The sequence below is a fragment of the Ananas comosus genome, linkage group 8 (genome assembly GCF_001540865.1).
Source record: "Ananas comosus cultivar F153 linkage group 8, ASM154086v1, whole genome shotgun sequence".
NCBI lineage: Eukaryota > Viridiplantae > Streptophyta > Magnoliopsida > Poales > Bromeliaceae > Ananas > Ananas comosus.
Genome location: NC_033628.1, coordinates 2,496,054 through 2,523,479, shown reverse-complemented (window position 1 = coordinate 2,523,479; position 27,426 = coordinate 2,496,054). Strand labels below are relative to the sequence as shown.

Below are 27,426 nucleotides of genomic sequence, written 5' to 3'. Positions count from 1 at the left end.
TTTAGATTCATCAGAAATAAAAAAATATATAAAAATATTTAATGTATATAAAAAAATAGAATATTACAAATATTTTCTAATAAAATAATAAATATAAATATACAAATTTATATCGGTTTAAAATAAATTAAAATAATTGTTACTTGTATTTGTACGTACACTTAATTAGTAAATTATAAGAAATTGATGGAATAGTGATGAAGCCCTTATGAAGGGGCCTAAATACAACAATTTAAAATATTGAGGGAATAAAATAAAGTTTTTAAAAGTTTGAAAGGAAAAGTAAAAAGATGTGTATTTACACGAGGGCTTCTGTAATTTAGCCTAATCTTTATCTATAAGATTTAAGTGTTTTTTGAAGGTTTTAATATTAAAAACTACCTAACAAATCATTGGGTGGAGGTTAAAGTAATATGTGGCAGCGGATCAAGAGCTTCCAGTTCCTAACAAGGTATTGTTGGAGAGCTTCCTGAACTTTTTACCCGCCAAACACCTCCCATCCCTCTAGTGCGTAGGGATGTCAACGAGTACACATTCGGACAGGATTTCTAAAACCTAAGCCGAATCCGATTACCAAATTTGAAATCAGAGTCCCAAACGCGAACTCGAATATGATGGATTTTAAAAATCTTTATCCAAATCTCGAATCTACCAATAAATCTGAAACTCGAATCTGAACCCGGATTAATTATTTCTCTTTACCATATTTCAGAATATATTTTTAAATACAAATTTAAATGTAACATTAAATGTTTATATATATTATATAATGTAAAATTAATTATAGTTCGGGTTTGGATTTGGGTCGGGTAGTGACAAAATCTACACGAGAATTACAAACCGTCAGGTTTTCTTTTTTAATATCTGTATTTGATACTGTATCCATTTAGGACCTATTTGTTTCACTGAAACTGAACTTTGGAGTGAAGTAGATTTTGGGTTGAAGTGGAGTTCAAGTAAAAACTACTTCTCCTCCGTTGTTTGTTTTATTGTTATAAAAGTGAAGTTTCTTCAGTTTTGCTGTTTGTTTGGTAGGAAATGAATAATGTAGTATAAATAATAAATAACTTGATAAATAATAAATTATAATATAATAAATAAAAATAATATTTTTTTATATAATTAAAAAATTAATCTAAAATAACTAAATTATTTTTTTATACATATATAAATTATAATAATACAACAACAAAATTACAAAGTAATAAAAAATTAATACTTAACTAATCAATTTTCATCATATTTTAAATCTACAAACTAAAATAAAGAAAACACTGAAACTTAATTAATTAATTTTTATCATATTTTAAATATGCATACTAAATTAAAGAGTAATTAATACCATACTTAAATATATTTAATTATAACCAGTATTAAAAATAATATTATTATTATTCGTAATTGACCTGAGTATGGAGTGGGTTGAAGTTAATTACATTGTTTCGAATAAAGCTGAGTTTGGTATTGAAGCCTATCGAACCTATTAGATAAAACAGATTTGGGGCAAAAGTAAATAGTGATATGTTTCTGTGTTCTTCGGTGGAACTGCAGAAATATATTATAACCGACTCATCGCGATAAACAGAACGCAATATTACGAACGAAAATAAATAAGATATTTTTCTATCGTATTTTTTCATTTTACGTAATACAATCTCCCCGCAATCTCAAACTAAAGCCTAACTCGAGTGAGAGGGCGAGGGATGGGATCGAGCCACACTACATTGGAGAAAAAGACAAATCTAAAGGAGTTAGAGATTGGACCCACAAATGCTTTTCTTGTTTTTCGGTAGAATTACAGAAAATATATCATAAACAATTATTATAATATTCAAAATATAATATTATGTACCAAAATAAATAAAGTATTTTTCTATTTTAGATTATCTTTTCGTAATCTCAAACGAAAATCTTACTCGAGTTTGAGGGCGAGGGACGAGATCGAGCGGCACTACAGGGAAAGGAGGCCAGATTGGGCCGCACGTCGGCGCACGTGGGCCCCACTGGCTGTTTTAAAATCCCCGCCAAAGGAGTAACACGACATTACCGGCGCCGTTCACACGGACTCCGCGCCAAAAACACTTTCCCGAGGCGTCGTATGCGGCCATGCGGGACCGCCTTATATTTTCCTTAACAAGTAAGCAATAGTAGTACTTACGCCGCCGCACTGAGCGCCCACCCGCATAATTACATTCTGTTCCCCATCGCCGCTAATCAATCATTGCAAAAGCGCGGAGAGGAAGAGCACGTAAGTTTCGACCTGTCTCAACCCATCTGAATGGTAAGTTAAAGTTATAAGTTACTGTGAATTGTATTTTTGCTCATAACTTATCAGGCTCAACCCAGTTTGCTCCAATGGTGGGGGCAAGGGACGGAGAGGAGATCGAGGAATCGGGGGGGAGGAGGAGGAGAGGAGAGGAGGAGAGGGATACGGCGGCGGAGGCGGAGGCGGGCGCGGGGGCGGGGGATCCGATGGCTGTGTTGGGGCCGGATATAATGTGGAAGGTGATGGGGTTATTGGACGCAGGCAGCGTGGCACGATGCATTGTGGTGTCTCAATGGTGGTACGAGATCGCCGCGGCCGACCGCGTCTGGGCTCCCAAGGTTTTTAGCCCTTCGATTCTTGCCGATCCTCTGTTTGTTGAAATGCCTCTGAGGGGTTTGCCACTTTTTCCTCTTTTTTGTCTTTGCTAAATTGTGGATTCTTTGTTGAAATACCTTAGATCGCGTCTAATGGTGCCGACCGTCGATTCGGATGCCTCATCACTAGAAATGATGCGGAAGTAAAAGGCCGTTACTTGTAAAAGTATTTGAGCCGATCTCTCTTATATAGCAATTGAAATTTAGATAGTTCAACTATCGTAGATCACGTCTAACAATGCCGACCGTCAATTCGGATGCCCTATCACTAAAAATGACGCGGAAGTAAAAGGTCATTTTACTTGTAAAAGTATTTGAGCCTATCTCTCTCTTATATATGTATACATATGTATGTATGTATATATATGTGTGTGTGTCTATATATGTATGTATATGTACATATAGAGTCCGGCTTGTGTGCTTTTAGAAGCATGGTGACCTCCATGTTATCAGATCGTTTTCGATACCGGGACTTCGAAATTGATTATCAGCTTCATTAAACTTAGGGTGCGTTTGGTTCGCGCTATCTTTTTAAAGATTCCTAGTAATCCAATAGGAATAAAAAAAATATGACTGTGTTTGGTTAAACGCACTAAGTAATCTAGTTGGTAATATTGAATTCACTTGGGAATAAGATTCACCCCAAAGTACTAATCTCATTCCCTTGAGGGAGGGTGGGTATCCTCATATTAATGGATTGGGATAATCATAATATGTCTAATCTCTTTCTTTCTTTCTATCCGCCGGCTAATTGATATTATTTTTCTTTACACTCTAACCTTATATCTCTTTCTAAACTTATTTTTCTCTCTAAAATTCAACTTTTTTTTTCTCTCTCTAAACTAAGCTTTCTCTCTCTCTGTCTTTCTAAAATTTCAACTCTCTCACTCCCTCTAATTTCGACTATATTTTTCTTTCTATTTTTTTAATTATGTTCTCTCTCTCTCTAACTTATACTTTCTCTTCCTTTTTCTAAAAAGATGTTGAAATTTTTTATAACATTATCTAAAATTTAATTAATTAATTAATTAATTAATTATATATTTTTTATAATATTAAATAATATGGCTAATAAATATTACCGTGCGAACCAAACACAAAAATTTTATATTCTTAGTGATAGGATGAATAGGAATAAGATTCTTAGATATCTTTTATTCCTAGTAATCTTTCATAATGCGAACCAAACGCACCCTAAATCTAAAGTATTTGAAGTAGTTAGAAAATAAATTTCACAACCTTTCGATATCTTCTCTTTCTCTCTCTCTCTCTATATATATAGAGAGAGAGAGAGAGAGAGAGTTCGGCTATGGTGCTTTGAAAAGCACCAAGCACTTGGTGCTTGTAAGTTTTCCGCTATTAGATCTACCCCATTGACCATTTCCACCCATTTGATCATACTATTTAAACAACTATTCACTCAACCCTAGGGACCATTATCATTCTAACCGCACATCCCTTCATCGAAGGGCCAAAAACCTATAAGCACCAATGACTTGATACTTTTAAAAGCATAGGAGCTCATATACCCGAGGCTTGGGGCATGAGCCCCACATTTAAGCTTACACAGTGCTTGAATCTCCAATCTCATGGTCAGCATTTAAGCACATAACCACTAGGCCACCAGTCGTTTGACTTACTAGAACATTTTAAGCCCCAATTTGAGTTTCACATCGCCATTAACCATGAAAAAGATGTGACATTTCTTGTAAAATGATGTTTTTAAATTTATATTAGCAGTAAACTGAAATAGATAAGTCATTTTAAAGGTAAGCTAATATAAAGAAATTATATGGTCATGGATTGCACTGCAATATATGTGGAAGTTCAGGAACTAAAGTGTTTGATTAGAAAACACCGAGACAAATTTAGGGGTGTGTTCATGAGTGGGCATGTGTGGGCACGTGCCCACGCTGGATTATAGAATATTTATCTCATTCCTTATATACTAAGATTATGTGCCTCATATTGGTAAAAATGTATAGAACCATTATACATTTAGCAAAGGCTTATGTCCGCGGAAATAATAATAATTTTATGATCCTAAGATATTATCTAACTCATATGCAACAGTAAGTATTTAACACATACTGTATCCCAGCTTGATGAGAATTCTGAATCTGCCTCTGTACCAAGTTGCTGTATCAGGATAGTACAGGAATTGTCCATAATTTTTTATGCTTTTGACTTTAATTCTTTGGGTTGTAGTATTGACTACTATATATGACTACGAAATTTGTTCAGTTATCTTTTATATTCTACTTGTTTTGGTGTTAAGATAATAAGCACCCTATAATAAGCTCCTCTCAATTTTACAGAAAGGTGATCTTTAATTCTCTTCACTTCTTATGGTAACAGGGGCCTCAGAAAGGTGGTGGGGAAGAAGAAAAGTGGTTGTACATCTCAATGCTATATAAAGCTTTGGTGTATATATATAGACACATTCCCTTAGTAAAATATAACCATATGATTTGTCCTTTCCTTATCAATTCTTAATTTGGGCCGATATCAGATCAATCGATCATTTAAAAGTAACATTTATTGCTGTTTGTACAACTGAATTTCCAACTGACCCACTCAGTGCACTCTTTGGATTTATTAGTTCATCACTTTCTGCATTTGATTTGTTCATGTACTACGAACATGAAGAAGTTCACAACCATGACGCATGTTTGGCGCTAGTAAATTTTGCAGAATTTTTTCATTGGTTTTGTGTGAAAGGTGTTATCCTCACTCTTTGGAATGCTATATATATATATATATAAGACATTGTTCGATTTTAACCGTTCATTTTATGCCCGCTTGATGGACTTTATTATGATTTCAAAAATTTACGAAATTCATTATCTAGAAGTTTTAAATACTTTAAATTATATTTGACGCGGTATGGATCGTCGATTTGGAAGCTCCATCATCGAAAACAACTTATGAGTACGAAGGGCTCTATACTCATAAGAGTATAGTAGCCCTACTCTCTCTCTCTCTCTCTCTCTCTATATATATATATATATAATATATATATTCCCTTTGCTACTCTAATACATGTTTCTGATAACAGTGTGAGGAGTTACGGAAGGGGAAAGCACATATTCCTCGCTCACCACAGGTTCGGGGAGCTTCAAGATTAGCAGCTTACTCTATATCCATCATGGATGGCAAACGGGTAAGCAAAGGCTTGCTTGAGTACTAAATCAATCCTTCTATGCTGTTACTTGAAGTTAACAACTTTAGGCCGACAAAAGTGTGTTGAAATGTATATATGATGGGAAAGTATACAATTTTGAGTCAAGATGAGGAGAGTTTTTTTTCATTAGCTCTACCTGAAACTGGCTCTGTTTGTAGATATGGCAACTGACATTAAATTTTGTTCCAGTGTCTCATGTTTGCCTTCTGGATTCAGCAAGCACAGGTTTTTTTGTATATACATATGCTCTGTTTTCTAAAATTAGCTACATATATATTAAAAACATGAAGCTGGTCTGAAACAACAGAAAGATCTGCTGCTAGCCATGTGTTCAAAGTGAACTCCTCACACACAACTGCTTTTTTATGGATTTCTTGTGCTCGGGCCAACTCTTGACATTGTGGGATGGTTGGTTCTCAGGCTCGCATTGTGAAGGAGGACCTTTGTGACCATGTCTGGGAATTTCATTTCAGGGAGGTGAGTTCAACTCAACGATGCATTCTTTTCTTATTTCCTTCAAATTTACAACTTTTTAAACTATACAATATGCTAATACCTAAGTGCTAGCCATCTTGATAGCTTACTCTCTTATATCAAATCAATCTTTTCTACGCACGACCGAAAAGCATAAAATTCTTTCCTAAGGGCGAAAAATGTTGTGGGTTAAGTTCTACAAGAACTCTTACTAATTACATGGTGCACGTAAAGTTATTTGATTGATGATGCTCTCTACGATGATATATCTAGGTTATGCCGATCTTTTGAGTTCGTAGAGAACAACCGTAATTGGCGACTGAATTGATCCAGGGGCTGGCTTTTGCCAGAATGTTTCTTTGAAATGCATGTACAAGTGCGAAGTGTCCATTCCTTTATTCTGATTTGCAGGCAGCCCCAGAATACTGGCGAAACCTTGACCCGTTTTGGAACGGCACTGCGCCCCCAATGCGGCGGTACTTCAACCTGGATGGCTCCCAGACTGCTGACCCCCATGATGAAGTCTGGGGCGGCCACGAATGCACGTACTGCATCGTGACCAGTTACGTAGGCGACGGCCAAATCAGGAACCACTATGTGAGGATCAACAGATGGCCGGGAATGAGAGTGTCAAGAAAGGAGGATTGGAGCTGGGAGATGTCCAACAACTTGTACTGTTACAACAGTGTTCCCGATGCTGAGAAGGATGGTGGCACTGGTCCTCTCTTCTTCCCAGTGTGGTAAGTTCACCAGAAATCCCCTATAAACATTGCGATTTTCACATTGCTTCCCCTGAAATTTCAAGAACTTACATTTACTTCTCGTACAAGCAAAATGATAGGCATCGCCGAGGCGGCAAAGTGATGAAATCTTGTAGTTTTAAGTGGGTAAAATGTAGTTTTTGATATTTCAGGGGACAACTGCATACTGCGATAATTACAAGGGGCAAGATGCAGCTGAGATCGATATATTACTACTTACTGTTGTAGCATCATCCATCATCTATGTTTCTGCTGCTGTAGTTGCTAGCTCTATCATATATCTATGTTTCTGCTGCTGTAGTATTATCATACTAAGATAAGGTCAGCTTGTAAAACTGTTGATGTTTAAATACAGAAGTTAACTACTGTTAGTAGAATGGTAATGCTAGGCTTTGCTCACTCTGTTTGAATTACAGAAATGTCGCTTGGTAGACATCTTATGATCTGAAAGTAAACCATGGAAAACCTTGTACATTAAAAATGAAAAGTCCAATAGTTAAGAAATATTGCTAAATGAAACCACATAAAGAGGATCATGCCAAATACACATGGGAGTACAAGACACTGTACTCATTGATCATTTGGCTTCTTGAATCTCGTCTAGTGCGCAGTTGTTTGTCGAAACACCTGCGTAGTTGATCTTGTTGAATCTCACCACCACAGGGTACTACCGCGTCTTCAGATCCTGTATAATTTTACAATTATTAGGTGGTTACAGAGAAGATTATTGTCGGATAAGCTATCCTATTTCGCTCTTATCGGAATAAGATTATTGTGGTGGAAGAGTGCAGATTACAAAACATTTTAATTACACATTTTTTGCAGAGTCCTGTTGAACTTGATCTACAACTACTAAAAGGCTTGTATACGAAAAATTGCGAGTTTTGGTAAAGTTATATTCTATGGACTTAGCAATGGCCCCTATGAAAAATACTGGGTTGTTGATTTTAGTACTTCTTGATGCTTATGAATGGAACTCGATTACTCAAAACATTTGAATCTTTGTATATAACACTTGCATGTGCCGTAGATGCTTGTAATAATTTGCTTTTATGCTACTGTATAGTGTTTTAACTCACTCTTTTGTAACTTAATCCTTGCTAAAAATACTCTTGGCATTCTTTTTCCTTCTCATTAATATGTGATTCTCACTGCAGAAGTATTAGGCCCTTTTTACCATCTTTTTTATGCTTTATTAGGGTCTGTTTGGCTCAACATATAAAAAATAATTTTTTGTGGAAAAAAATTTTCGGTGAAAAAAAAGTCTTTACATTGGTTCGTAAATAAAGAAAAGTAGTTTTCCATCAATACTTGTTTGGTTGAAAGGAAAGAAATCCGCATTTGTTCGGCTTGGTAGAAAAAAAATAAATAAAAAAGTTTTATGCAGTTTGAGTTTTTATTTTCAGCCGAAAAGAATGGAAAACATGAACTTTAATTTTTTCCACATCCGTAAAAATATTTATTTGGAAAAATATTTTTACGTCGAATCAAATAAGAGAGAAGTATTTTTCATACTGAAAATAATTTTCGATTCTTTTTACGCTGAACTGGGCGCACCCTAAACTTCAAAGGTAGGGCAAAAATGCAAACGGAAAGGGTGCAATATGTATCCTCTTGTTTCTCTCTCTAGTAATGTTCTTTTTTTTTCTTTCTTTTTCTTAATTTCTTTTTGGAGAGAGAGAAAGAGGGGTATAACACGTGGAGCCGTGTCAACCTATATGGATCAACCCCAGTACCCCACCTCACTTACTGGTTGTGCACTAAAATATTATTATGCAAAAGTGTTATTTACTGGGATTAATTAAACTTAATTTTATGTGATATTTTGGTGTTTGTGAACCCGTACCATGTATGTTTTATCACAAAGGGTGTATGAGATACTTACTCCCTACTCTTATCAAATCTTTTATATATATATATATATATATATATATATATATATATAAAAGCACGTATTTCAAATTTCAATCTGTCGACAGACTCATTTTTTGGCGGAAAAAAAAAATAGTTCCTCTATTCATTACGTAAAATAAATAATAAAATTAAACAAACTTTTAATTCCTCTTTGTTTCTACAATAGCAAAAAATCCAATTTTTTTGCATACCAACGAATATCTCTTTATCTCTATCTACAATATATATATATATATAATTATATATAATATAATATATATTATCTTATTCTATCTACTAATATTTATTATTATATTATATGTTCAATTTTGATACTTTTAGTTTAAATATTTATTTAAATTTTAAATTTATATAGAATTAAAAATATATAATGTATATTTATATTTAATGTATATCTATATCTACACTATATATAAATTTATCAGAAAAATATTTAATGTATATCTATATTTAATGTATTTCTATATCTACACTATATGTAAATTTATCAAAAAAATGTTTAATATATATCTATATCTATACTATATATAAATTTTATAAAATAAAAAAAAACTATATAATTATTGTTGACAAAATATGGTAGGTATTTTCTAATAGTATATAATAAATAAAGTTACTTTTTAAAAAATTATAATTTTTTCAATAAATATGATGTACAATTTCATATTAATTTAAAATAATTATTAAATAATTAATTGTTACATGCATTTGTACATACATTCAACTAGTATATATATATATATATATAGAGTTGAGCTAGAATACTATCGGTAGTAAACGAGCCGTTTTACTACCGATTTGTTTTCGATGATAGAGCTTGCAAATTGACGATCAGCTCCGTTAAATATGATCTAAACTATTTAAACTACATAGAAATAAAATTTCACCCACTTTCGATATTATTTTTTTATCCATCAAGTGAACAGAAAAATGAATGGCTGAAAATGAATACTCTTTAANTTGTAATTTTAATGGTCGATAAGAGGCGTTTTCTCGTTTAACGGCGTAAAGATATCCAAATCAATTGAATTTTTGTTAGAAAATTCTTTAAACTATTTAAAACAAGATCTATACTCTTGATCTTGATTACAAGACTCCTATCATCATTTTTTAAAGAGTATTCTTTTTCAGCCATTCATTTTTCTGTTTACTTGATGGATAAAAGAACAATATTGAAAGTACGTGAAATTTAATTTCTAGGTAGTTTAAATGGTTTAGATCATGTTCAACGGAGCCGATCATCAATTTGGAAGCTCTATCATCAAAAACAACTCGATAGTAGAACGCTCTGTTTACTATCGAGAGTATTCTAGCTCAACTCATATATATATATATATAAAAGGCTATTTATACATTTCAAAATAGTGTACATTTTAATTCTTACAACCTCTTTATTCTAGATTTTAAAAAGCAATAGATTTTTAGTATTAAAAAAAAAATTGACACGATAAAGATCAATTTTCGATGCTTGGATGATGGGATATAAAATATATATATATATATATTTTGAGATATATAGATAACGGTGCTCATACTAAAACCTCAAAAGAAGTTTTTAAATCCTCAATAAATGATAGCGGTGCTCATACTAAGTCCTCAAAAAGAAGTTTTTAAATCCTTAAATGAGGGAGTGGAAATTTTACACTCTACATATTGAGTGTCTAGGTAGCTTTTCTTTTTTTTCTTTTTTTTTTTTTATAATGAGAATATAATTTTGCAAGATCCCTAGCAGTATTCTTATTTAAAAACCCCTTCACAAATTTGTACTTCAAATTTTGTTATAGAAGCCGAAGACATGGTGGACTATATACGCCCGGACTAGGCCCATAAATTCTTCCCTATACCCAGCCTTGTATCTAGACTCATTTGGTATTAAGATCCATCGAACGCTAGTAGACAAAAGACGAAAGTATATACAAATAACTTCTTTATTTTCGCGTAAGATCATAGAATAGAAAATATATTATTACCTATTCTTTGCAATAGACAAAAGGTGAAATTAGGTATAAATATTGGGGGTGTCATATCTGGCGCTGACCTGAAAACTGTTGATCACTTGTTGGTGGGTTGTGTCGCCAGCAAATTCCTTTTTATTTCGCTCTTTGATGAGCTCCACGTCTCCCTCTCTAGTAAGGACGTCAATACTTCTAGGAGGGACTACTGAGGAGGGGATCGTGATCTGACTTTTTGAAAGCTCAGATACTTATGACTGTTTTATAGTGGACGATCTGGCGTGAAAGAAATAATGTTGTTTTTAAAAACTTACCTACTGACGCTATCTCTACAGCTCAGTGTATTTGGAGTGCTAGCGAAGGAGTGGGGCGAGTTTTGTAGAGCAAGATGTCGTCGGCATTTGTTACATTCTTTGTTCTTACCACCTGTTTTCTGCTTACACTCTGGTTCTTTTTTTTAGTGTTCTTTTTAGCTCTTTTTTTTTTTGCTCTTTTCTGTTTTTTTTTTTTTGATTTTTCACAAATTCTGAGACCTTAGCTGCCTCACACTCTATGTAGCTAATTTATTTTCCTAATGAATGAAATAAGTCACAGGCTATCTTTCTCTAAAGCAAAAAAACACATACAAAATAGTTTCCTATTGTACTCTTTTACCGTAAAAAAACATAAGCGTCTTGTAATCCTCCATAGAGCCTAAGCACTTGTTTAGCCTAAGCCTAACTTTCAGAAAAGTATTTAAAAAAATTGAAGGAGAAAAAACTTTAAGTCTTATTTATTGCTGTTTGTTGTTACTTTCTAAAACACTAATTCTTTATAGTTTAATATTACTACCGAAGGGACTTTCTTCTTGGTGTAGTGATTTGTTAGTTTATATTACATGCTCAAGCTAAGTGATTGATAACAACTCACGGGAAAAAAAAAAAAAAGGAAAAAAAAAATTCATGTAGAAATTCTATTTTTAGAAAAATAGAAAACCAACAATAATGCCAAGCAAGGCCTTAGCTTGGTGTTCACTTGGGGTCTGTTTTGATACATAAATATATCTTATTTAATAGATGAGAAACATGATTAAATGTCAAAAAAGTTACATGATATACAATCTTCATGTCATTTTTTTTTTAATACGAAAAATCGCCTCGCAAATGACATACACTATCTTACCAATTTACAGAAGCCAAGAGCTTCCAAGGAGCTAAAATCGAACTCCAAACTTTGCAATCAAACAAAAGAATCTTCATGAGAAAAAGAAAAAAGGAAACATCATAAGGCAATTTTTTTTTTTTTATATACAAAAGTTTCCTCTAGAACATGTTAGTTATCTAGCTACTACATCATTTCTCCCCTCTTATCCATCCATGTATATCATTATATCATAGAGAAAACACTAAAATTCATGAACCAAGGAATCAGCATCTCCTACTACAAATCAACCAGTATAGTGCTTCTTGGTAGGAAATTAAGCGCTTATTTACCTTTCCGGCGCTTCTGCAATCCGATGCAGTTAGGGCAGTACCACTTCCCCTTCGGTTGCTCTTTTAAACCAACACATCCAAAATGAAACCACTCTATCTTGCACTGTCAAAAAAGTCGAAAAGGGCAAAGCAGCGAAATTAGAAAGGTCTAGTCGGTGTGCATCGGAAATAATTAACCAACATGGGAGAATGACCATAAAGAGAAGAGCGTCACATACATCGGGGTGGTCGCACGCAACCATCTCCCCAAAGCTAACTTGGTTGCAGAGACAGTATGTCGGTTCATTGGGGTCCACCGGCAACTCCAAATCTATAGGTGGTGCCTCCGCTGCTAATTTTGTCCTGCATCAATCGACCGAGTATTAACTAATTGCGCGCTTATATAAAATGAGCGCTCAAGTTATACTGGTGTTAACTCAATATGTATGGCAGAGGCGGTAAAACTCAAGAACAGTGACAAAATATCAATATATTTACTCTGGATGTGAACTTGAAGAACTAAAATGTCTGCACATTGGAAATCGTAAAAACCTAATTTCTAGCTATCACATAGTCCCAATGCATAGTTTCCAAAATGGACTATCGGTTGATACATGGCAGATAAGTCTCAAGATTTTTTTTAAAAAAAATAATAATACATAAGGCTTCGAGACCAACAGTTTTGATTTATGGTTTAATGTCTAGAAATGACATTCCTGTGAAAGTAAACAGCTTATGTTAACGCATGCCCGTTTCAGTCAGCATGCACACGGACAAACATGAGCGGACAAACAGACAGACATGTACAAACTCACATATTAGTTTGGTAAAGAATGTAAGAAAGAATATGTGATAAAACAAAAGGCATACTTCTTTCGTCCCCCTCTGCCCCTTTCGCTAGTCCTTCCGGATCTTGTAACAGCATCAGTATTTGAAGTTCCAGCACCTGCAGCAGCAGTTGCCCCTGCTGCAAGCTCTCTTTCTGCTATCCAAGGAAACATCTCTCACGAGCAGTACTAGTACTAAAAATAGAGTAGGGAGAGCGTGTGCATGTGCGTGTGAGTGAGCATGTGCGTGTGCGTGAGAGAGAGAGAGAGTATATACACACCCTGTCGAAGTTCTTCAAGCTTTCTCATATACTGATCGAGCTGTTGGATATGTGCATCAACCTATAGAACAGGTTTCCATTAACAATATTATGATAGATATCCCATGTTAGGTTCCTGTTACCAAAAAAAAACTCACAGTAGAGACCACAAGAAAGGGTAGTCCTAGAACCCAACTAGAACCACTTTATGATTAGGCTTTTGCAAGATACATAAATGAAGTATCAAGTCAATTATTAATGATGTGCTTGTTCCAAGACGCGATCACTTGTTAATGTGTGTGTTCAAGGAAATTCAACTTCAAAATATATCGGAAATGCAATTTTTGAAGTCAAAGTATGCCTAAAGGTGATTTAAAGTGCTTGCTCCTGATTACGCTCAAGAAGAAAAGTTAATGGATGGTTATGATATTACAATCCTACGTGCTAAGTATAATAAGGAAAGTCATAAAGTTCCAAGAACATGCCAAATGCACATGGACAAAGCAAACTTGTACTGGTTAGAACTACTCATCAAAATAATTTGCACTAGAATCAGCTGTATAAGAAAAGTAGTATGACTATGAAGCTAACACTCTCTCTCACCATAATTTTACCTATATGCTATCAGAATAATGGTCATCAATATCTGAATCTTCTTGCAGCCTCTAGTTTCCTGCCAGGGTACTCTCTAGATTCAAGAGTACAAAATTGGATTATTTACAAGTCCATGAGTGGAGCTAAGCAGACTGGTTAGATCCTAAAACCAGCCTAAAGAGTGCCCTAATTTCTGCGCCTAGAACATGGATCCGCACTGTATAATGGATCATTTTCAATGTTTGTACAAAATTGGACTATCCCACACGATGCAGAGAAAGGTTCCCTACCCATTTTGAAACATGAGATAGAGAGTTTATATACCATATCATAAGCTTGAGTAGCCAAAGCCACCTTCTCGTCAGCAATTCTGACGCAATGCTTCTGTTCGTCAATAGCTTCATCGGAATATCGGGAAATTGAAGTACTAGATGTTGCAATACCCGACTCAAGTTGCCGTCTAATTTCCTCTATTTCCTGCTCGCACCGCTGCTCATTCTGTTGCTGGACACCTCCATGTAGAAACAAGGAAAATAGGGTAAACATGCAGGCACCAAGCCTGAAAACGTCTCGCTGAAAATAGAAAATAAAGATAATAAGGCACACACCAATATACCCCATGCACGAGTTTGTAAAAAAGGCAAAACAACCCGTCACTAACAACCAGAGATGATAAAACACATTGACACCTAACAAAAAAGAACAGAAGTGACCAAAAGCATGACTAGCACATAGCAAGAGTCTCATAAAAATCGAAGTAACTAAAGAAAGCTTATTGTATGTGGCATACTATGTCTCTGCAATCAACTTTGACACCAGACAGTAAGTTTATTTTGCAAACCTAATATGCTCTAACGACCGAAAGAACTGACAAACAGAAACAGAGATTGCATAAAAGTTTCTGTAAACAATCTCAATGTTTTAGTAAACCTACCTTGCAAACTTTTATCCAGATCTCGCATCAGTGAATAGTTGCGCTGTAGCATAGCTGGCAAGGCTTCAAGGCCTGAAGAAATAACAAAACATTAGAGCAATATAAAGAGTATGTGCAAAAATCTAATCTAAGATTACAGTTCGAATTAAACGAGGTCACCACATGGATACAATAAGGCTATAATCATTTAAACGAGGTTTCATCCTCAACCCTCAATCTCGCGTTAGTGGGTTTTAACTCATACGCTCGGCAATCGCAATCGCAGTCATACGTAAAGCTTAATCTTCATCAAAATCAAACACTACAACTTCAACTAAAGTTTATATACGCATTTTCATCTCTAATGGCAAAAGATCCTCTCAATTTTCCAAGATGAAGGACATGACTGCAAATTCTATACTACACAGTAGTCGCATTAAGAGGAATGAACCGGAAAGCTTATAATGAAACACTTACAAATTTGGAGAGTCATATAACTAAAATCTTACACTCAAGAAAATCTTACACTCAAGAACTAAAGTCAAACTTACAATAAAAAAAAAGAAGCAATTTTACACAATTTATAGCTTGCATTTCAAGAGCCGGTCCATTTCGATTCAAAAGATGTAGCACTTGAATCCTTTGTGTAAGATAACATCAAAGAAGTGAAAAAAAAAAGAAAAAATAGAAAAAAAAGAAAAAAAAAAAAGCTCTAGGACAAAAACCAACCATTGAAAGGAATGAACCGGAAAGCTTACAATGGAATACTTACAAATTTGGGGAGTTTAAACTTAAAAAAGATGCAATTTTACACAATTTATAGCTCGCAATCCGCAAGCCGATCCGATTCAATTCAAAAGATAGTAGCACTTGAATCCTTTGTGCAAGACAACATCAAAGAAGTTAAGAAACTAGGGCAAAAACCAACCCTAACAACAAATCACTGCAATAAGCTATACAAAGCCTCCTTCATCTACACTCCACACCAAACTAGGGTTTATGCTAGGGTTACTGATTGAACCATTTCCCGGGAGCTCCGCCGCCACATCACTACTACAAATGGAAGGGTACTCTCGTGCCCTAGAGAGAGAGAGAGAGAGAGAGAGAGAGAGAGAGAGCGAGAACTTACTTGCTTGGAAATCCTCGAGGAAACCCATGGCGAAAACGAGGGGATCGTCGTCGTCGTCGTCGTCGTCGCCGCCGCGCCCTAAATTTCGCTTCTTTCGCTACTTTTGTTGTATGCGCTAAAAATTTTCCGAACCTACTCCGAGATCGAACGCAGGAGGGTTTTTGTGCGACGGGGAAGGGGTTTTTAATAAACGCATTAAGAGGCCGTTTTTTTGTATTAGTTTCTAATATTTTAAAGGTGATTTAATTAAAAAAAAGATAATATCATACCTATAAAAAAAAAATCCTCTTTTCAAATTTGGCCTTCTAAAATTTTAAAAAAACTTCAAATATTATCCCCGTAGTTTTGCACTTTTTTATTTTGGTATCATATAATTTAAAATGTATCACTTTAGTATTCTATGGTTTCATTTTTCTCCTTCCGTTATCCTCTTCGTTAATTTTTTCGTTATATCAGTGAAAGAGTTAAAACCACATGGTACTAAAGTAAAAATTCGATAAACCACAAAATATTAAAGTGAATATTTAATAAACTATAGATAGGATATCTGAAGTTTTTTGTATATAATTTAACGAAGAGTTAACGGAAGTACTGGCAGAAAAAAATAAAAATAAAACTGTAGGGTACTAAAGTGATACACATTAAATTATGGGGTATTAAAGTGAAAAAGTGCGAAAATTATAAAAGTGGTATTTGAAGTTTACCCTGGCTACAATTATAAGGATAAAAAAGATTATTTTTTCTCTAAACTAATTATCATTAAATATTTAATCTATGATTAATCTTTATTTTCGAATAGATGCTAAATATAGGGATAATTTTGTAAACAACATAATTTTTGGATGGATAATTGGGATAACTTAAATTTTGTAGGATTAAATTTAGAGAGACATCTTGTTACAAAAAGTTGTATAAAATTATTCTTTAATAAAATATTTAAATTATCAGTGCACAACTGAAGTTTAAATGGTAAATCATTCTAAATATGGTTGAATAATAAAAAATTAGGCAAAAATATGTTTTTTTTGCTTTTTTATCAAATTACAGAAAAGATATCAATATGCTAAATATGCTATTACATATGAAAATAAATATAATTGATTTTCGTAATATTTTTATAGCACAAGCGACACAATCTTCTAATAATTCTAGATGGAGTATGAATTCTCAACTAATAAAGATCTTTATCTTCTTGTCGATGACTTATTCATCCACAACCTCAAGGCTAAACGTGTCAAGCACACTTATTTAAAAATTCTATTAAAAAATTAAAAAAGTACACCATTTAAAATTATGTTGCACTATATGACGGTGTTTTCCACTATTTAATAATATATTAATTTTATCAAATAATATAATATATTTTCTAATTATACAACAACTTATTTTTTTTTAGCAACAAAGAATAAAAAAAGAATAAGATTTTATTTAATGAAAAAAATAGAAAAAAAAGGAAAAATAGTAGTAGAAGAAAAGGAAGAAAGAGAAGGCCGAGGACAACTATTTTGGTCAGATTAATTTATTTTAAGCGCTGAGACATTTTGGTCAGATTTTTAAAACTTCATACAAAAATTACAAAATCCAAAAAAGTGGCCCAATTCTACAAAAACCAACAGATTTTTTATACAAAAAAGCCTTATTTCTCAATCTATATACTATATTTTAAGAGCTTATTTGGTTTACCTATTTAGATTATGGAATCAAAATGTGATTCATTAATTCGATAATTATTATTTGTTTTACAGGAATCAAATTTCGATTTTCATTATACTCTGAAAATGGAATTGACCCAATTCATTTAAGGTCCAATTTGGCTTTGAATCATGAATTGGCCCATTGCGAATAAAACCATTCAAAATCTTCTCTCGCATACACTTTTCTTCCCTTTCCCTTAGGCTTCGTTTGGGATTGTGGAAAGATTGCATTACGTGCGGTCAAGTGCGATGAAAAAAATACCATGTTTATTTCCGTATGTAATATTACATTCCACATATCGCGATTAGTCGGTATACTTTTACCCTAACTCCATTTTATCTAATCGTTAGATAGATCTCAATATCAAACTAAATCTTCATCGCTTTACTCTCTCTTAACTAAAATCCTCTTTAAAATTTTAGATATCCATTTTGATTTCCAACTACTCTATAGTATTTTTTAAGTATGTTATTAAATTATTATTTTTTCATCAATCACGATATTATTCCAAAGAAATATACTGTTTTAAATATAAGCAAACAACTTAATTAAAAAATATTGGGTAAATAATAAGAGAAAAAGCAAAATGAGCCTCCAGAATATATTTAGTAAAAGTTTTTATCAATTAATTTTAAATTAGTTTTTCTATCTATTTTTAGATCGTTTCTTATTTTTTCTTAAAAAAAATCGGCCGAATATATCATTTTTTATTTTCATTTCCGGTGCTTTGCTTTTTTGTCTAAAAGTAGATTGTCTAATAACTTTTTAAGAAAGAAAAGCTAAAATGTAGAAACAAATTTCACAAATATATACTTTTGCACTTTACTCTCTAATGTTTTAAAAATGTTTATTTTGCCTCTTTTAAATTTAAAATCGTAGCATTTATTTTTGCAACTTCATTATTTCATCATCAATCAGCGCATACAGTTTATGTTACAATTAGATCACTACTAATATACTTATTTTATACTTAGAAATGATGGAAAAAAGAGTTGGCTAGTAAATGTTATAGAATCTCATCAAGTATGAAAATCACAATACTCCCTATCTCATTATAATCTAGTATTTCCACCCTTAAGAATCTATAATGATTTCACTATTTTATTAATAATTCTTACAATTACCCTTCAGTTGAATGATAATAATTTAATATTTTAAATAGAAAATATGATGAAATATCAAAACATTGCAAATAGTGGACCAAACGGGCCCTTATTAGAAAGTTGTCTGAATCGAACCGATTAACTTGTCCGGTCTATTCGAATTCTAAATCCCTACATTCAGCATCCTGCTGTTGTGACTCCCAATCCAAACCAATTGAATCCAAATTTTGTAAGCAATCTATTGTCCACTCCTATATCTTTGAATATACAAAAATTTTATTTTTTAAAAAATAAAAAACAAACACTATATAGGGGAAACAAATGTTATAGAGTGAAAAATAACAAAAAATCTTTTGTTGGAAAGTTGTCGGAACCGAATTGGTTAGCTGGTCCAGTCTATCTTAAATTCCGAATTCTTAATTGGTAAAAATTTATTGAACTTACCTGAACTTTAGACCATTTTGATTTAACTGTCCAATATTTTAAAATTTTTATTTTACTGTCGAACATTTCAATTTATTTGATTTGACTAAGTCAATGACACTTTATTTTCAAAATTTGAATGCATTATTTATCCTTATAAATTTATTTAGTATGTTTCATACAATTCTCACAACTATAAATTCATTAAAATAAGTAATTAACTTAAATTTAAAGATTAAAGTGCCATCGACCAACTCAAATCAAATAAATTAAAATTTTGAATAATAAAATTAAAATTTTAAAAAAATAAATAATCAAATGAGAATAATTTATAGTTGAAATGAGTTTTATATATTTATCGAGTGGGCTGGTATGCTTTTGGAAGCACGGAGCCCTTCGTGCTTCCAAGTTGTTTTCGATGTTCGGACTTTCGAATTGACGATCGGCTCCGTTAGAGTTGATCTAGAGTATTTGAAGTACCTAGAAGATAAATTTTGTGATTTTTCGATATCATTTGCCTAGTGATCGAAGTGGCTCAAAATCAATAATTTTAACGGCCATGGTGAGCCGTTTGTAAGTTTAACGGTGTAGAAATATCCAAATCACATGAAATTTTGATAGAAAATTCTTCATACCATATAAAACAAGATCAATAACTTTGATCTAAAATTTTAATGTCATATCATTATATTTTGTAAAATTTTTATTTCAGCCGTTGATTTTGAGCCACTTCGATCACTAGCAAATGATATCGAAAAATCGCAAAATTTATTTTCTAGATAATTCAAATACTCTAGATCAAGTCTAACGGAGCCGATATTCGATTCGGAAGTCCGAACATCGAAAATAACTTGGAAGTACGGAGCACTCCGTGCTTCCAGAAGTATGAAGCGCTCCGTGCTTTCAGAAGCATACGCACTCATATTTATCTAACCCTTATATTTTTTTATTCTTTTTTTTTTTTTTTTTTTTTTTTTNCCACGGACCGGTCCACCGGTTCTCTCTCTCTCTCTCTCTCTCTCTCTCTCTCTCTCTCTCTCTCTCTCCGTCTGCTAAGCATAAGCAATATATAACTATTATGTGGTCTCACACCGTTCACATAAACCCTAAACCCTAGTAGACTCTTCTAGAAACTGCTCCCCTCCTCTCTAAAATCCCTCTTTCCCCTCCCTCAAGTTAGCGCCTCTCTCTCTCCCTTTTCTCGCTAGAAGCTTCCCCACTCTCTCTCTCTCTCTCTCTCTCTCCAATCCTTCTTCGTCCCTGCTCCTCTTGAGCTCAGCTTCGTCTCTCTCTCCCTACGATGTATCGCGCTGCCGCTACCCTTGCCTCTAAAGCTCGGTGAGGGATTATTTCGATTCTGCGTGATCACATTCGATTTGTGCTTGGAGATTTGAGCTTCGGAGTTCGATTTTTTTTTTCTCCCTATTTTTACGGTTTTTTTTCCTATTTGAGCTTCATTTTGATCGTCTGAGCACCGGATTTACTGATCTTTGCTTGTTCTTATGCAGGATTGCTGGGAGCAGCAGCCGACAGGTGAGATCTGATCCTCTTCACTGTGAAAAATATCATTTCCTGTTTCCAAATGGATTGATTGTAGGAGTTTTTTTTTTTTTTGATCGGTTATCAGAATCCGTTAGTTTTGCAGTGTTTTGGATTGTTTGTGAGAGGTTATTTGAGTAGGATTTGAACGTCGTCTTTTTTCGCGACATTTGATCTTGATACGGTCATATGTTTTGGTTACTGCTGCATTAGTTTGTAGGAGACTGTTTGGAACTGAAATTAGCTGCTTATATATGCTTATGGGGAAGGGCATTGCTTGTACTAGTTAAAGTTTGTTAACGTCTATAAATGTTATGAAGGAAAATGAAAACTTTTTTAGTTTATATTCTAACTGGATTTTATGATTCTACGATTTCTTTTTTCATGATACACTGAGACACGAGTTCTGTATCTGCTTGAACGACTGTTGGAATGCCTCACTTGTACTAATAAAGAATAATTGGATTGGAATAATGATCAAACAGCTCGGGTTGGCATAAATAGATTTTTATTTGTTGCTATAGGTTGGAAGTAGACTCGGTTGGAGCCGAAACTATGCGGCAAAGGACATCAGGTTTGGAGTTGAGGCTCGTGCGCTGATGCTTAAGGGTGTGGAAGAGTTGGCTGATGCTGTCAAAGTGACTATGGGGCCGAAGGTATTACTATGATCCCTATATTTATGGCATGTCTTGTTATTTGATTCAGGTGCTTTTGGGTGGACATAGGGTTTTCAAATGTCTAGTCCTAGCGCTTGTTCGATGCGTATGGCTAATTTAGACAGAGTTGTACATATGCTTGCTTTGATTCCATTAACACGAATAGCTTGTTGTAGATTCTAAAGATAATATTTTTGGTGTAATTTTTGTCAAAAGCTCCCATTATTGCTAAAGGAGGATTATGAAGTGGTGCTTCTTGCTTTTATTAAATTTATGATTATGTTTTTCAAGTTTTTGTGTGGTGGACAACTTGCATGTTTATTATGAAGGCGAAGCAACTTTGCGTCATATGCTTGCGTCGTGTAAAAGCAACTGTTCCATCTAATTTGGAAACAATGTGTCGCTGTGCTAGCCTGCTAGGTGTCTGAATGTTGTTGCTAGTTCTTGCCTTCCATGATTGGCAGTAAGGTTACTGTTGATTTTCCTTGTATATTGGACATCTACCTGATTGTTTGTTGTATTTTGCATACAGGGGCGCAATGTTGTTTTAGAGCAAAGCTTTGGTGCACCTAAGGTTACAAAGGATGGAGTGACTGTTGCAAAGAGCATCGAATTTAAAGACAGAGTGAAAAACATGGGTGCGAGCCTTGTGAAGCAGGTCGCAAATGCGACCAACGATGTTGCTGGCGATGGTATGCTTAAATTCAATCTCGCTCGACTGAAGTAATTCATTGTTTAATTTCTCTTCTCATTCTTGTGTTGACCTTTTCTTTTTAGCATTATTGGGAAGTAACTTGTTAGGAAGTTCAGGAAAACAATTTACTGCTGCCGGGTTTTGATAAACTATGGTGTATGCTATCTTAATAAAAAATTAAACAGTAACACAAGCTTTACAGCTTCTTTGACCTCTTTCCGGGGATGATAACTGTATGGTTTAGCCTCTTCTTGCAATTTGTTATATGCACCTAATGTTGTTGAGAGCACATTCTTTCACGTGAATGTTTAGAACTACATCTGCCTAAGCATTGATTATTAATAGATTGGACAGCCCACTTGGGGACCCTATCAATATAGTTAAAATACTCTCTATCATTTCCACCACTAAACATAAAGGATGATAAAGCTGTTGTATATTATTTAAAAGAAATCCATGTTGTTGTTATTTTTGGTCACTTACTAGTTTTGCTAACTTCTAATGTTAAATATTTTCAGGTACAACCTGTGCTACTGTTCTTACAAGAGCAATATTTGCCGAAGGGTGCAAGTCAGTGGCAGCTGGGATGAATTCAATGGATTTGAGACGTGGGATTACAATGGCAGTTGATGCAGTAGTAACCAACTTGAAGAGCAGGGCCAGGATGATCAGCACATCAGAGGAGATAGCTCAGGTGAATTGACTATTGAGATTTGGACTTTACCATGGCTTTAAATTTTGGTTATTGATGCATCCTCATGTTTTTTTCATCTTTTTTTTTCAGTGTTTTGTAAGGAAATGTTTATATGTTTTAATGTTATTTTCCTATGGAAGGTTGGCACGATATCAGCTAATGGAGAGAGGGAAATTGGTGAGCTCATCGCAAAGGCTATGGAGAAAGTGGGTAAAGAGGGAGTGATTACTATTGCGGTAAGCTGATATCTCTTGGTTAATTCACTTCTGAAAACATTTCGGTGACCAAGTGGTTCGTACTATATGGATGTGCTAATCTCGACAAGTTTTCTGATGGTTTTTCTTTTCTACTTTTTTTTTTGGGTGCAAGCTGTATAGTATATTTTTCTCCGAACAGAGATATGTTGTTTGAACTAAGAAACTATCTAAATATGACCTCCATGGTATGTTAAACAATATTTATCACCCATTTCAACGAGCGACTGATCTTCTATTATATTTATATGGCGTTGCACGTGTAGATCGTCTTCATTGGTGATTCTTGTTCATTCTCTCCCTAAGTCTGCTGTTGGACTAGTAGGGTGGTTCTTGAAATGAGGCCCCCTCGTTTTTGTATCAATTCTGATATCTCTTCACTATTACAGTTTACCCTGAAATTAGTAGGACTAGCATGATACTATTTTTTTTTTAAACATTGTACAGGAATGGTTTATATTAGTTCTTTTTATTGATAAATTCATTGTTTTAGGACATTAGCATGTATTTCCCCGAACTTGTATAATGTTATTTTTCTGGTTGGTTGTGGTTGGTTTTGACCATATTTTTTCAACTCTCTCTACTAAAATACATGATGGCATGATTTGTCTTCTTGGACCCTTAGGATGGTAATACCCTCGACAATGAGTTGGAAGTTGTGGAAGGAATGAAACTTGACAGAGGCTACATCTCTCCCTACTTCATCACTAACCAAAAGAACCAGAAATGTGTAAGAACTGTTCCCTTGGCAACTCATGTCTGAATCTTCGTCTCCAGAATTTTTCCTGCTTTACCCCTTTCCATTTGATTTTCTCCAGGAATTAGAAGATCCTCTCATTTTGATACATGAAAAGAAGATATCAAGCCTTAACGCAGTGGTTAAAGTGTTAGAATTAGCCTTGAAGGTATTATTTTACTTTGCCTCTCAAATTGTTTGAGTTGCCTCAAATAGCAATAGCGGACTGGATAAGTAATTGGTTGGTACATAACTGAAATGCTGTCTTCCTATCATCCAGAAACAAAGACCTCTACTTATTGTTGCTGAAGACGTAGAAAGTGATGCACTCGCAACCCTCATTCTGAATAAGCTTCGTGCAGGCATCAAGGTTCCTACTCCTTGTTTCGTTCAACAACTTCTTTCATTATTTATAGAATAGGAGTTTTTGTTAAGTAACAATTTCTGTATAGGTTTGTGCCATCAAAGCTCCTGGGTTTGGGGAGAACAGAAAAGCCAATTTGCATGACCTTGCAATTCTTACTGGGGGTGAAGTAAGTTTGTTCTTTATGCCCATCTTTTTAATTCAGTGCTATCATATCAACTAACTGTTCCTTTTAATTTAGCTCATAACTGAAGAACTTGGCATGAACCTCGAGAAGGTTGAGCCTCACATGTTTGGTACCTGCAAGAAGGTAAGATATTATGGTTAAGGTTAATTTACTTGTGTATGGTTTCGTTGGCTGAAATTGCCTTTGCACTTTTCTAATCAGATTAGATTTTAGTTCCACATATTATGTACTCTGGATATGTTTCTATTTGACGTATTTGGATATCTTTCTATTTGGTTCCAAGAGTTTGAACATATAATCTGCCACATTGCAGGTGACGGTGTCAAAAGATGACACTGTTATTCTTGATGGTGCTGGTGATAAGAAGGCTATTGAGGAGAGATGTGAGCAGGTTTGAGTTCTTTATGACAAGACTCCTTTAGCACTTCCATTAATTTTAATTTTTTAATTTATTGGATTTGGCAGTGGACTTACGATTTGGTCTTCTTAACAGCTGAGATCTGCAATTGAGGCAAGCACCTCCGATTACGATAAGGAGAAACTACAGGAAAGACTGGCCAAGCTTTCTGGAGGTGTTGCAGTCCTAAAGGTACTTCACTTCACTGTTCATTGCTTTATATATTGCCAGGATTCTTTCTGCTAACTTATGCTGCTTTTGCTATTGGGCATGAAATAACTAGTTTCATAAATGTCACAGTTAGTTAATTTACAAAATATTCATAAACATGAATAGGTCTTGGTTCCTTGTGGATGCCTTAAATTTGTGTCACATAGGATTGTGATTGAGTGGTAGGTCTTATCTTATGTATGATTATTGGCAAAGCAATATATAAGGCATGATGTTAAAGGTATAATCATAATGGAACTTTTGGCTCATCATAAAGTTGACTCAATATGAGTAATGTTCTTCATTTCTTTAACTAGTAAGGGACAAGTGAGGTTTCTGATTCAATAATAAATAAAATATGTTTTGTCTTCAACGGAATGGGGCCTAGAATTCTCATGCTTTAATTTCTTTTCATATGAGTTAAAAGGTAAATTTTATTCATCTCTCTGTATCATCGTTGATAGCACTTTCTAATTTTAAGTCAGTACCCCAAAAGTGGGGCTTCTCCATTCTTGTCTGATTTTGTGCCAACTCAAAATTATTTTCTGAATTTGGGCGTTTTGTGTACATTCCGTAGATCGGAGGAGCGAGTGAAGCTGAAGTTGGTGAGAAAAAGGATAGAGTGACTGATGCTTTGAATGCTACCAAAGCTGCTGTTGAAGAGGGTATTGTTCCAGGTATTGTATTAGACCATCTTTCTTTCTGGGTTTCTTACTTTACTGGTGTCTAAGCAACATACTTCGATGTAGGTGGTGGTGTTGCACTTCTCTATGCATCAAAGGAGTTGGAGAAACTGCAGACTGCTAACTTCGATCAGAAGATTGGTGTCCAAATAATTCAAAATGCTCTCAAGGTTTGCAATTACTACATACAAGAAAATTGATTTGACATCTACTATTATCTTTGGTCTTTTATTTCCTTCCATCAAATTAATGAAATCTTCTGTTTTGTTTCTTTATCAGACTCCAGTGCACACTATTGCTGCCAATGCGGGAGTCGAAGGGGCTGTTGTTGTCGGCAAGCTATTGGAGCAGGATAATCCTGATCTTGGCTATGATGCAGCCAAAGGTTTGCTCCTGACTTATCATGTTTCCTTCTCTTCTTCTCTTTGTATCCCTATCTTGGAAGTTTTTTCTGATTGTTTCAGTTTTAAAATATTGATGTATGCATATTTTTGTTCATTTCTTTTTATCCAGGTGAATATGTGGACATGGTCAAGGCAGGTATCATTGATCCATTGAAGGTGATTAGAACTGCACTAGTGGATGCGGCAAGGTAACTTTTTTCACCCTAGAGTTGCTTCAGTATTTATGTATATCCTTATTATTCAGTTAATTGGATGCAAGCATTTAGTAAATATTGAGCCTGAAAAAGAATCCATATGTGATGCAGACATAATGGTTTTCACAATATTAGGAAGGAAAAGCAGGACAGGTAGTTTAATATATCAGCTGTTTTTAACAGAGAAGGGATGAGCGGATTTTGTGGTACCTGATCGCAATTTTACAATAGCTGGACATTTACTTAGATATTACAAACCTTTTTCAGTAACATAATTATCGGTTAGTTCGGCATGCGACCAGCAAAAGTGAATCAATGAAACCAAACATTCCATAAGACATCTAACCAGATATATATGCAACTCACACTCAAGTCTCTTTGAATGCTCGGAAATTGAATTTGCATTTCCTCTAATTTCTGTTGTTTAATGCATTTTCTATATCACTTTGACTACCTGATGAACAAAACACTGCCTGCTGTAGCATATGAATATATTGAATACCTTACGGCAGCATGTCCAACTATATGTTGCTGCGTCACAGCGTGACATATAAATTGCATCTGCTTAATTTGTGCTTTCTTCTGTTTTATCTTATCTCTTTTTTTTTTTCTTTTTTCTTTTTTTTTTTGGGTTATTTGTTTACTGCAGTGTTTCATCTCTTATGACAACCACTGAAGCTATTGTTGTGGAACAACCGAAAGAAGAAAAGGATGTTCCTGCAATGGGCGGCGGCATGGGAGGAATGGATTACTAATTTAGAAAAGAAAATTTTCTTTTACGAAATTTTACTCAATTGAAAACTTGTAGATTAGGGTTTTTGAGGGTGAGATCGATTCTTCACCCAGTGCAATCTCACTGGAGAGAGGTTTGTCGGGACATTTTTTTTTTCTTTTATGCTGCATAAAACATTGATCCTCAAACTACATAAATTTTCCAATGCTGAGAAATAAAACTGTTGTGCAAGTATATGAATCTTCTTTTGGCTGGCAATTCTTATTAGTATTGCTGTGATTTTCTAATCTCGAATTTTATGGCTTGAAATCAAGATATCGGATTTCTTTTTATCTGCTTATATGAATGGCTGCTTCTGAAC

The 27,426-nt window shown here is 34.3% G+C and overlaps 3 protein-coding genes across 7 annotated transcripts; 2 read left to right on the top strand and 1 right to left on the bottom strand.

The window, feature by feature from the left end:
- Positions 1,895–8,148, top strand: LOC109714552. 4 transcript variants are annotated; one of them, XM_020239231.1, is made up of 7 exons: positions 1,895–2,248; positions 2,336–2,604; positions 5,699–5,803; positions 6,014–6,049; positions 6,245–6,301; positions 6,710–7,038; positions 7,885–8,148. In XM_020239231.1, coding segments are annotated over exons 2-7 (777 nt in total). In that variant the 5' UTR covers positions 1,895–2,248; positions 2,336–2,355; the 3' UTR covers positions 7,886–8,148. The 4 variants fall into 4 exon arrangements, with proteins under 4 accessions (XP_020094820.1, XP_020094818.1, XP_020094817.1 ...); XM_020239229.1 differs by lacking the exon at positions 7,885–8,148 and adding an exon at positions 7,212–7,442 and having other exon boundaries at positions 1,899–2,248; positions 2,347–2,604; XM_020239228.1 differs by lacking the exon at positions 7,885–8,148 and adding an exon at positions 7,212–7,442 and having other exon boundaries at positions 1,899–2,248.
- LOC109714003 (PHD finger protein ING1) lies at positions 12,108–16,285 on the bottom strand. 2 transcript variants are annotated; one of them, XM_020238354.1, is made up of 7 exons: positions 16,100–16,285; positions 14,992–15,063; positions 14,382–14,630; positions 13,485–13,545; positions 13,247–13,358; positions 12,616–12,739; positions 12,108–12,500 (listed from the first exon to the last, which is right to left on the bottom strand). In XM_020238354.1, exons 3-7 carry the CDS (start codon positions 14,601–14,603, stop codon positions 12,390–12,392), a joined length of 630 nt encoding a protein of 209 aa, XP_020093943.1. In that variant the 5' UTR covers positions 14,604–14,630; positions 14,992–15,063; positions 16,100–16,285; the 3' UTR covers positions 12,108–12,389. The 2 variants fall into 2 exon arrangements, with proteins under 2 accessions (XP_020093943.1, XP_020093942.1); XM_020238353.1 differs by having other exon boundaries at positions 14,382–14,569.
- LOC109714002 (chaperonin CPN60-2, mitochondrial) lies at positions 20,422–27,310 on the top strand. Its single transcript, XM_020238352.1, has 18 exons — positions 20,422–20,658; positions 20,829–20,853; positions 21,384–21,515; positions 22,048–22,207; positions 22,728–22,903; positions 23,044–23,139; positions 23,783–23,887; positions 23,976–24,062; positions 24,174–24,263; positions 24,346–24,426; positions 24,499–24,567; positions 24,758–24,835; positions 24,938–25,033; positions 25,629–25,728; positions 25,801–25,904; positions 26,014–26,119; positions 26,248–26,326; positions 26,982–27,310. The coding sequence occupies exons 1-18, from the start codon at positions 20,621–20,623 to the stop codon at positions 27,085–27,087; spliced, it is 1,728 nt and encodes a 575-aa protein (XP_020093941.1). The 5' UTR covers positions 20,422–20,620; the 3' UTR covers positions 27,088–27,310.